The sequence below is a fragment of the Arachis hypogaea genome, chromosome 19, assembly GCF_003086295.3.
Source record: "Arachis hypogaea cultivar Tifrunner chromosome 19, arahy.Tifrunner.gnm2.J5K5, whole genome shotgun sequence".
Taxonomy (NCBI): Eukaryota; Viridiplantae; Streptophyta; class Magnoliopsida; order Fabales; family Fabaceae; genus Arachis; species Arachis hypogaea.
In genome coordinates this window covers 146,838,255-146,849,307 of record NC_092054.1, presented here as the reverse complement: position 1 = coordinate 146,849,307, position 11,053 = coordinate 146,838,255, and the positions used below count along the sequence as shown (strand labels likewise).

Below are 11,053 nucleotides of genomic sequence, written 5' to 3'. Positions count from 1 at the left end.
AGTTCTACTCTTTGGGTGTCGGCTCCAAGAACTCTTAGCTTCGTATTAGCAGCACCGCACTGCAACTCTAGCTCTCTTGGATATAGAAACAGATCGTCACATTTTGAATTCCACTATATAAGAATAGGAAGATAGTTGGAATTTGGTAGCTATAGGATTAATATCCTTGCCTCATAGTCATGCATTCACATACACGTTGCAGACTTGCAGTACAAATAATTAAAAGTAGTTGGTAGTATAAGCATTTATCATCATGGACCACCGATCTAGCTAAACTAGAATGAAGGACTATATTAGCACGGTCTTCTTCTGGTATTAAGGGATCTCACATTGTAATCCTCAATAATTGAATCGAGTAAGTGATAACGCGTAGTATAAATAAGAAGCATTTATGATAGGTGATGAAGCTAGAGGGTGACGCCATATATATTACACTATGGACGTGACGTAGTGTTAAACTGTTAATGGTTGTTAAAGGCCATGCATGTGAAAAACAACGACCTATCTAATATCTTTTGTATTTTGTTTTTGTTGATCATCACTTGCTACACTACCTATTATGTACCTTAAGAAGGAAGCTAAGGTACTTAATTAGACCAATCGCCACACTATAAATACCGAGCTGGTGCAGTAGGCTTGGCATCCCATCCCAAACTCATACAGATCCCTCACATCTCATTTCATTTCCAAAAACCACAAAACCATAGCCATGGGTGTCTCATTTAACTTGCACAAATTTGACCCTAAGCACTCCAAGGAGATCCAATTCCAAGGAGACGCAACCATTACCGATCACCATATCATTCGACTCACCAATCTGGACGACGATGGCAACCCACTGGGAAACAGAGTTGGCCGAGTCTTATTCTCCGACCCTGTGCACCTCTACGACCACAGTGGCCTCCGAGCAGGATTTGAAACCACCTTCGTCTTTCGCATCTCAAAACCCTATAACACTGAATATACACCTGGACCTGGTGATGGTCTTGCCTTCTTCCTTGCTAGTGCTGAAACTGAAATTCCTCCTGAATCTTCTGGAAAGTTTCTCGGCCTCTTTAATGATGCATCTGACAGAATTGTTGCTGTTGAATTCGATACTTTTTCCAACTCCGATATTGGGGATCCCAATTATCCGCACATCGGAGTTGATGTTAACTCTATCAGGTCATCAAAAGTTTGTTACTGGAATTTTCATGATGCAGCGATAACTACTGCAAAGATAACATATAACTCTGCTCATAAGAAGTTAACTGTCCATGTCTCTACATATCTCCACAGCCAGCCCGACACTCTTACTTATGATGTCGATTTGAGCACTAAGCTGCCTGAAAAGGTTAAGATTGGAATATCTGCTTCCACTGGACAATTCTCGCAGACTACTGAGATTCTGTCTTGGATCTTCAAGTCTAACTGAAAAGGAACATCGATAGATGTTGACTTGTTGCCAAGTTTGTGTTGTGTCTTTTATTTTAATTCAATAAGGACAAGTCTATTCGTCTTTAGTTTGTCTCTGTAAGTGTTATGCCACTACGGATACAGGCAAGACTGTCCATTGTTGTTGTTTGTGTTTGGATTTGGTTTCTTGTTTTATGTGATATATGCATGGAAGCTTACTTTATTTTCTTTGTTTTTGCCTTTATTTCTTCCTTCTGTTTTTTCAAAAGTGCAAAACATCCCTTCTAGTAACTAATTTTCTAGCTAGTTAACTGCATGGACAAGGGATCGGGATCAAGCACCAAAGAGAAATATGGTTAGAACAACAAATTACCACGACCATGCTTGTTAGTATTTTCTTGTATGTAGTTTTTATTCACAACTAGTTTAATTATGCTTATGTTTTTGGGAAATTATTTTTCAATCTCACTCAAGAGAGAAAAATTAAATAAAAAATTAATCATAAAATAATAATAAAATTATAAGTAATAAAAATTATATTCTAAAATAGTATTAAATAAATGAGTACGAGAGTACTATAAAAAAATATATATTCTATCTTTTTGTTTGATTTTGTAAAATTTGTGATTGTAATTCTGGTGTTGATTTATTTTATTAGAAAGAATAAATTAAATAAAAAATTAATTATAAATAACAACAGAATCATAATTAGCAAAAATTATAATTTAAAATTGTACTAAAAAATACCGAGAAAGTACTAAAAAAGTGCGATGGAAAATAGAATATTAAAAAAAAAAAGACAACTAACATTTTTATATATATACCTAAAAAATGATAAAATAATATAAAAAAGTAATTTTAATTTTAACTATAATGTGAATTGTTGATCCCATTAAGTAGAGTAAATTAAACAAAAAACAACTATAAATAATAATAGTAAAAAATTATAGTATCCTAAAAAAGAATACTAAAAATATTTAAAAAAATATTATAAAAAATATATTAAAAAATTATAAAAAAATTGAATATATTTAAAAAAATAACATTATAATTGAATATCATATCTATTTTAGTAATTATCTATCTAAACATGGTAGTTCTTCTTTAAATTTAATTATATGCTTTACTTTTTCCTTCGTTTATATATAATAAATCTAATAGTATTTTTTTTAAGAATCAAAAACAAAAGCAGCCTTAATTAATTTTGGAACAAACCAAAATTGATATTATGTTTAATTGATATTACTTTAAGAATTCATTTAATTTGGTACCTTAATATTAGGCATGATAATACATGCTCATTATGTTAGACGTTACAACCTTATTTGTCTTCGCTTATGTAGTTAATTTATCAAAATAGAAACTTACATATCATAACCTTCTTATATGTCAAGATGATATAAAAATTAACCATGTATATAGAAATGCTATAATGTCTAACAAATAAAAGGTAAATATTAATTCAAAAAAAAAGTGAATGAATATATATCAATAATAAGCTATCTAACAGCAGTAACAATCATTTTAACTTTGTTTATTTATGATTTGATTTTTGGATGTATTATTTTGATCCTCAACGTTTTAAACGTTGTATTTCAGCTTCAAAAATTTTCAAACTCTCTATCTTAATTTCAAAAAAAATTTAAAATGGTTAAATATTATCCCATTATTAAATTTGAGAGAAACAATTAACAAATTTAAGAGTTGATAGTGTTTAATTTTAATATATATGTAAAATCGACCTATCAACATAAAAAAAATTCTTTAATTTTAAAGCATTGATGCTCGTCAGGATTTGGAACTTTTTTTTAAATAAGGAGATCAAGAAGAAGAAATATTACAAAAAAAATTTTGGTTATATTTTTTCTAACATAAAGAAAAATATATGACTTAACAATAATGTTGTTAATATTTACATTACTCATTCCATTAATTATTCGTGTGAAATTTAATAGTATGATAACATTAAACCAATTTAAAATCTTTTAAGATAAAAATAAGATATTTAAAATATTAAGAATTAAATTAGAATGACCCAAAAATGATAAAAGGTATGCAGAGCTAAAATAAAAGACTGGAGTATATATAAGCAAAAGGTAAAGAGTGCGGTAAACTAAAGAGTATTCAAAGCAACAAATATATACAAAAGTCCAAAAACATACTAAAATAGAGATGCAAGTACTGAAAATTGAAATAAAAGTGTCTGGAATTAGAATAATTCACCACAAAATAATCTGGCCGATGTATGACTATCTCCCCACACTTAAAAATTAGCATCGTCCTTGACGCTCATCAAATCAAGCTGAGTGGAAGGAGTCATCGTCGTCATCTCCACTGTCTCCTACTGGGCCTGGGGCTCTTCCGCCTCATTGGCCTGAGCCTCCTCTTCATCAATATCAGTGCCGCCAGAGATTACGATTCTCTTCAAGTGCTCATAACATTGCTTGTTGCGATGCTCTATCAGGTCAATCTTCTCAAAGAGGCGCTCCACAAGACGGTAAATTGGCTGCGAAGTAGATGATGGTGCTGCTGGTATAGATGGTGCTGACGGTGTTGAAGGTAGTGCTGAGGGTCTTGCTACTGCTGGGATGTGGCTACCTCTGTAGTGGTGGTGGGTGCCCTACGACCTTGGTATCTGGTGGATGATTGAGGTCTGGTGCACGAAATTGTGATCTCAGGCAACGGCGCCAAAAACTCTGTACACACGTCTTAATAAATCATTTTTCATTCACAACTTCGATACAACTAACCAGCAAGTGCACTGGGTCGTCCAAGTAATAAACCTTACCTGAGTAAAGGTCGATCCCACGGAGATTGTTGGTATGAAGCAAGCTATGGTCACCTTGTAAATCTCAGTCAGGCGGATATCAAAAGGTTATGGAGTTTTCGAAATTAAATAATAAGTAAACATAAAATAAGGAGAGAAACACTTATGTAATTCATTGGTAAGAATTTCAGAGATGCTTTCGTTCCTCTGAATCTCTGCTTTCCCGCTGTCTTCATCCAATCAGTCTTACTCCTTTCTACGGCTGGCTTTATGTAAGGACATCACCGTTGTCAATGGCTACTTTTTATCCTCTCTGGAAAATGGTCCGATGCGCTGTCACTGCATGGCTAATCGTCTGGAGGCATCACCCTTGTCAATGACTGCATCCCATCCTCTTGTGAAAATGGTCCAAATGCTCTGTCACAGCACGGCTAATCATCTGAGGTTCTCGATCATACTGGAATAGGATTCACCCTCCTTTTGCGTCTGTCACTACGCCCAGCACTCGCGAGTTTGAAGTTCGTCACAGTCATTCAATCCTAGAGTCCTACTCGGAATACCACAGACAAGGTTTAGACTTTCCGGACTCTCATGAATGCCGCCATCAATCTAGCTTATACCACGAAGATTCTGATTAAGAGATCCAAGAGATACTCATTCAATCTAAGGTGGAACGGAAGTGGTTGTCAGGCACGCGTTCGTGGGGGAATGATGATGATTGTCACGTTCATCACATTCAGGTTGAAGTGTGAATGAATATCTTAGAAGCAGAATAGGTTGAATTGAATAGAAAAACAATAGTACTTTGCATTAATCTTTGAGGAACAGCAGAGCTCCACACCTTAATCTATGGAGTGTAGAAACTCTACCGTTAAAAATACATAAGTGAAGGGTCCAGGCATGGCCGAATGGCCAGCCCCCATGATCTAAGAACTAGGCGTCCAAAGATGTCTAATACAATAGTAAAAAGTCCTATTTATACTAAACTAGTCACTAGGGTTTACAGAAGTAAGTAATTGATGCATAAATCCACTTCCGGGGCCCACTTGGTGTGTGCTTGGGCTGAGCTTGAATGTTACACGTGCAGAGGCTCTTTCTGGAGTTGAACGCCAGGTTGTAACGTGTTTCTGGCGTTCAACTCTGGTTTGTGACGTGTTTCTGGCGTTTAACTCCAAACAGCAGCGTAGAACTGGCGTTCAACGCCCTTTTACATCGTCTAAACTCGGCCAAAGTATGGACTATTATATATTGCTGGAAAGCCCTGGATGTCTACTTTCCAATGCAATTGGAAGCGCCATTTTGAGTTCTGTAGCTCCAGAAAATCCACTTTGAGTGCAGGGAGGTCAGAATCCAACAGCATCAGCAGTCCTTCTTCAATCTCTGATTCTGATTTTTGCTCAAGTCCCTCAATTTCAGCCAGAAAATGCCTGAAATCACAGAAAAACACACAAACTCATAGTAAAGTCCAGAAATGTGAATTTAACATAAAAACTAATGAAAGCATCCCTAAAAGTAACTGGATTCTACTAAAAACATACTAAAAACAATGCAAAAAAGCGTATAAATTATCCGCTCATCACAACACCAAACTTAAATTGTTGCTTGTCCCCAAGAAACTGAAAATCAAATAGGATAAAAAGAAGAGAATATACTATAAATTCCAAACTATCAATGAAACATAGCTCCAATCAGATGAGCGGGACTTGTAGCTTTTTGCCTCTTGAATAGTTTTGGCATCTCACTTTATCCATTGAGGTTCAGAATGATTGGCATCTATAGGAACTCAGAGTTCAGATAGTGTTATTGATTCTCCTAGTTCAGTATGATGATTCTTGAACACAGCTATTTTATGAGTCTTGGCCGTGGCCCTAAGCACTTTGTTTTCCAGTATTACCACCGGATACATAAATGCCACAGACACATAATTGGGTGAACCTTTTCAGATTGTAACTCAGCTTTGCTAAAGTCCCCAATTAGAGGTGTCCAGGGTTCTTAAGCACACTCTTCTTTTGCTTTGGACCTTGACTTTAACCGCTCAGTCTCAAGTTTTCACTTGACACCTTCACGCCACAAGCACATGGTTAGGGGCAGCTTGGTTTAGCCGCTTAGGCCAGGATTTTATTCCTTTAGGCCCTCCTATCCACTGATGCTCAAAGCCTTGGGATCCTTTTTATTTACCCTTGCCTTTTGGTTTTAAGGGTTATTGGCTTTTTGCTCTTGCCTCTTGGTTTTAAGAGCTTTTGGCTTTTTCTGCTTGCTTTTTATTTTTATTTTTTTATTTTTTTCGCCTATATTTTTTTCTTTTTTTTTTCTGCAAGCTTTGTTCTTTGCTGCTTTTTCTTGCTTCAAGAATCATTTTTATGATTTTTCAGATTATCAAATAACATGTCTCCTTATCATCATTCTTTTAAGAGCCAACATATTTAACATTCTTAAACAACAACTTCAAAAGACATATGCACTGTTCAAGCATTCATTCAGAAAACAAGAAGCATTGTCACCACATCAATATAATTAAACTAAGTTCAAGGATAAATTCGAAACTCATGTACTTCTTGTTCTTTTGAATTAAAATAGTTTTCATTTAAGAGAGGTGATGGATTCATAGGACATTCATAACTTTAAGACAAAGTTACTAAATACTAATGATCATGTACTGAAGACACAAACATGGATAAGCACTTAATATAGAAAACGAAAAACAGAGAAAGTAAGAACAAGGAATGAGTCCACCTTAGTGATGGTGGCGTTTCCTTCTTGAGGAACCAATGATGTCCTTGAGCTCTTCTATGTCTCTTCCTTGTCTTTGTTGCTCCTCCCTCATTGCTTTTTGATCTTCTCTTATTTCATGAAGGATGATGGAGTGCTCTTGATGTTCCACCCTTAATTGTCCCATGTTGGAACTTAATTCTCCTAGGGAGGTGTTGATTTGCTCCCAATAGTTTTGTGGAGGAAAATGCATTTGAGGCATCTCCGGGATCTCATGGTGATGAGCTTCATGCGTCTCTTGAGATCCATGAATGGGCTCTCTTGCTTGCTCCATCCTTTTCTTAGTGATGGGATTCTCTTCCTCAATGGGAATGTCTCCTTCTATGAAAGCTTCGGCTGAGTAACATAGATGGCAAATAAGATGAGGAAAAGCTAGCCTTGCCCCAGGAGAGGGCTTTTCGACTATTTTGTAGAGTTCAAGGGAGATGACTTCATGAACTTCTACTTCCTCTCCAATCATGATGCTATGAATCATGATGGCCCGATCCACAGTAACTTCAGATCGGTTGCTAGTGGGGATGATGGAGCGTTGGATGAACTCCAACCATCCTCTAGCCACAGGCTTGAGGTCCAGTCTTCTTAATTGAACCGGCTTGTCTTTGGAGTCAATCTTCCATTGAGCTCCTTCCACACATATGTCCCTGAGGACTTGGTCTAACCTTTGATTAAAGTTGACCCTTCTAGTGTAGGGGCGTGCATCTCCTTGCATCATAGGCAAGTTAAACGCCAACCTCACATTTTCCGGACTAAAATCTAAGTATTTCCCCCAAACCATTGTAATATAATTCTTTGGGTTTGGGTTCTTACTTTGATCATGGTTCCTAGTGATCCATGCATTGGCATAGAACTCTTGAACCATTAAGATGCCGACTTGTTGGATGGGGTTTGTTAGAACTTCCCAACCTCTTCTTTGGATTTCATGTCGGATCTCCGGATACTCATTCTTCTTGAGCTTGAAAGGGACCTCGGGGATCACCTTCTTCTTGGCCACAACATCATAGAAGTGGTCTTGATGAGCTTTGGAGATGAATCTTTCCATCTCCCATGAATCGGAGGTGGAAGCTTTTGTCTTCCCTTTCCCTTTTCTAGAGGATTCTCCGGTCTTGGGTGCCATCAATGGTAATGGAAAAACAAAAAGCTTATGCTTTTACCACACCAAACTTAGAATTTTGCTCGCCCTCGAGTAAGAGAAGAAAGAATAGATGAAGAAGAAGAAGAAATGGAGAAGAGGGAGAGAGAGATGTGTTTCGGCCAAGGAGGGGAAGAGAGGGTTGTTTTGTGTGAAAATGAAGAAGAATGGAGGGCTTTATACAGGGAAGGGAGGGGGGGTAAGGTTCGGCCATAAGGGTGGGTTTTGGGTGGGAAAGTGATTTTGAATTTTGAAGGTAGGTGGAGTTTATGAAGTAGGTTTATGGGGAAAAGTGGATGGATGTGAGTGGTGGAGTGGTGATAGGGAAGAGAGATTGAGATGATTGGTGAAGAGTTTTAGGGAAGAGTGTTTATTGGATTGTGTGAAAGAGGGGTGAGAAGAAGTGAGTGGAGGTAGGTGGGGATCCTGTGGGGTCCACAGATCCTGAGGTGATCCTGTGGGGTCCACAGATCCTGAGGTGTTCAAGGATTTACAACCTTGCACCAAATTAGGCATGCAAAATGCCCTTGCACACAACTCTGGGCGTTCAGCGCCAGATTGGTGCTTGTTCTGGGCGTTGAACGCCCATTTGTTGCCCATTTCTGGCGTTGAACACCAGAACCATGCTTGTTCTGGGCGTTCAGCGCCAGCTCTTCTCCAGGGTGAAATTCTGGCGTTCAAACGCCCAGATGCTGCCCATTTTGGGCGTTCAGCGCCAGAACCATGCTCTGTTTTGCCGTTGAACGCCAGCCAGATGCTTCTTACTGGCGTTTAAACGCTAGTAAGGTCTTCCTCCAGGGTGTGATTTTTCTTCTGCTGTTTTTGATTCCGTTTTCAATTTTTATATTTATTTTGTGACTCTACATGATCATGAACCTAATAAAACATGAAAGAACAAGAAAAATAAAATTAGATAAATAAAAATTGGGTTACCTCCCAACAAGCGCTTCTTTAATGTCAATAGCTTGACATTGGGCTCTCATGGAGCCTCACAGATGTTCAGAGCATTGTTGGGACTTCCCAACACCAAACTTAGAGTTTGGTTGTGGCCTCCCAATACCAAACTTAGAGTTTGACTGTGGGGGCTCTGGTTGACTCTGCAGAGGGAGAAGCTTACTGTGCCTCTTTTCCATGTTTACAGAAGGATAACCTTGAGTTGTAAACACAAGGGAGTCCCCATTCAATTGAAGGACTAATTCACCTCTGTCAACATCAATCACAGCTCTTGCTGTGGCTAGGAAGGGTCTTTCAAGGATGATGAATTCATCCTCATCCTTCCCAGTATCTAGGACTATGAAATCAGCAGGGATGTAAAGGCCTTTGACCTTTACTAATACGTCCTCTACTTGTCCATAAGCCTGTTTTCTTGAATTGTTTGTCATCTCTAATGAGATTTTGGTGGCTTGCACTCCAAAGATTCCCAGTTTCTCTATTACAGAGAGGGGCATGAGGTTTATCCCTGAACCAAGGTCATACAGAGCCTTTTCAAAGATCATGTTGCCTATGGTACAAGGTATTACGAACTTTCCAGGATCCTGTTTCTTCTGAGGCAATGTCAGTTGATCCAGATCACTTAGTTCATTGGTGAACAAGGGAGGTTCATCTTCCCAAGTCTCAATACCAAATAATTTGGCATTCAGCTTCATGATTGCACCAAGGTACTTGGTAGCTTTCTCTTCAGTAACATCCTCATTCTCTTCAGAAGATGAATACTCGTCAAAGCTCATGAAGGGCATAAGGAGGTTTAATGGAATCTCTATGGTCTCTAGATGAGTCTCAGATTCCTTTGGTTCCTCAAAGGGAAACTCCTTGTTGATCACTGGACGTCCCAGGAGGTCATCCTCACTGGGATTTACATCCTCTCCTTCCCTTACAGGTTCGGCCATGGTGATCAATTCAATGGCCTTGCACTCTCCTTTTGGATTTTTTTCTGTATTGCTTGGGAGAGTACTAGGAGGGATTTCAGTGATCCTTTTACTCAGCTGGCCCACTTGTGCCTCCAAATTTCTAATGGAGGACCTTGTTTCATTCATGAAACTTACAGTGGCCTTAGATAAATCAGAGACTAAGTTTGCTAAATTAGAGGTATTTTGTTCAGAGTTCTCTGTCTGTTGCTAAGTGGATGATGGAAAAGGTTTACTATTGTTAAACCTATTTTTTCCACCATTATTAAAGCCTTGTTGAGGCTTTTGATCCTTCCATGAGAGATTTGGGTGATTTCTCCATGATGGGTTATAGGTGTTTCCATAAGGTTCACCCATGTAATTCACCTCTGCTATTGCAGGGTTTTCAGGATCATAAGCTTCTTCTTCAGAAGATGCCTCTTGAGTACTGTTGGATGCAGCTTGCATTCCATTCAGACTCTGAGAAATCATATTGACTTGCTGAGTCAATATTTTATTCTGAGCCAATATGGCATTCAAAGTATCGATTTCAAGAACTCCCTTCTTCATAGGCGTCCCATTACTCACAGGATTCCTCTCAGAAGTGTACATGAACTGGTTATTAGCAACCATGTCAATGAGTTCTTGAGCTTCTGCAGGAATTTTCTTTAGGTGAATGGATCCACCTGCAGAAGTATCCAATGACATTTTAGCCAATTCAGATAGACCATCATAGAATATATCCAGGATGGTCCATTCTGAAAGCATGTCAGAAGGACACTTTTTGGTCAGTTCTTTGTATCTCTCCCAAGCTTCATAGAGGGATTCACCTTCTTTCTGTCTGAAGGTCTGAACATCCACTCTAAGCTTACTCAGCTTTTGAGGAGGAAAGAACTTGGCTAAGAAAGCCTTGACCAGCTTATCCCAAGAGTTCAGGCTATCCTTAGGTTGAGAGTCCAACCATATTCTAGCTCTGTCTCTCACAGTAAAAGGGAAAAGCATGAGCCTGTAGACTTCAGGATCTACTCCATTAGTCTTAACAGTATCACATATCTGCAAGAATTCAGTTAAGAACTGAAAATGATCTTCAGATGGAAGTCCATGAAACTT

General features: G+C 38.1%; 1 protein-coding gene and 1 non-coding gene across 2 annotated transcripts; both read left to right on the top strand.

Annotated features, from left to right (window-relative positions):
• Nucleotides 1–709: 709 nt before the first annotated feature.
• On the top strand, nt 710–1,414 carry LOC112778996 (lectin-like). Its single transcript, XM_025823256.1, has one exon. The coding sequence runs from the start codon at nt 710–712 to the stop codon at nt 1,412–1,414; it is 705 nt and encodes a 234-aa protein (XP_025679041.1).
• A 9,291-nt stretch (nt 1,415–10,705) lies between these two features.
• LOC112780179 (small nucleolar RNA R71) lies at nt 10,706–10,813 on the top strand. Its single transcript, XR_003191033.1, has one exon. It is a non-coding gene; the product is annotated as a small nucleolar RNA R71 (small nucleolar RNA).
• The last annotated feature ends 240 nt before the right edge of the window (nt 10,814–11,053 follow it).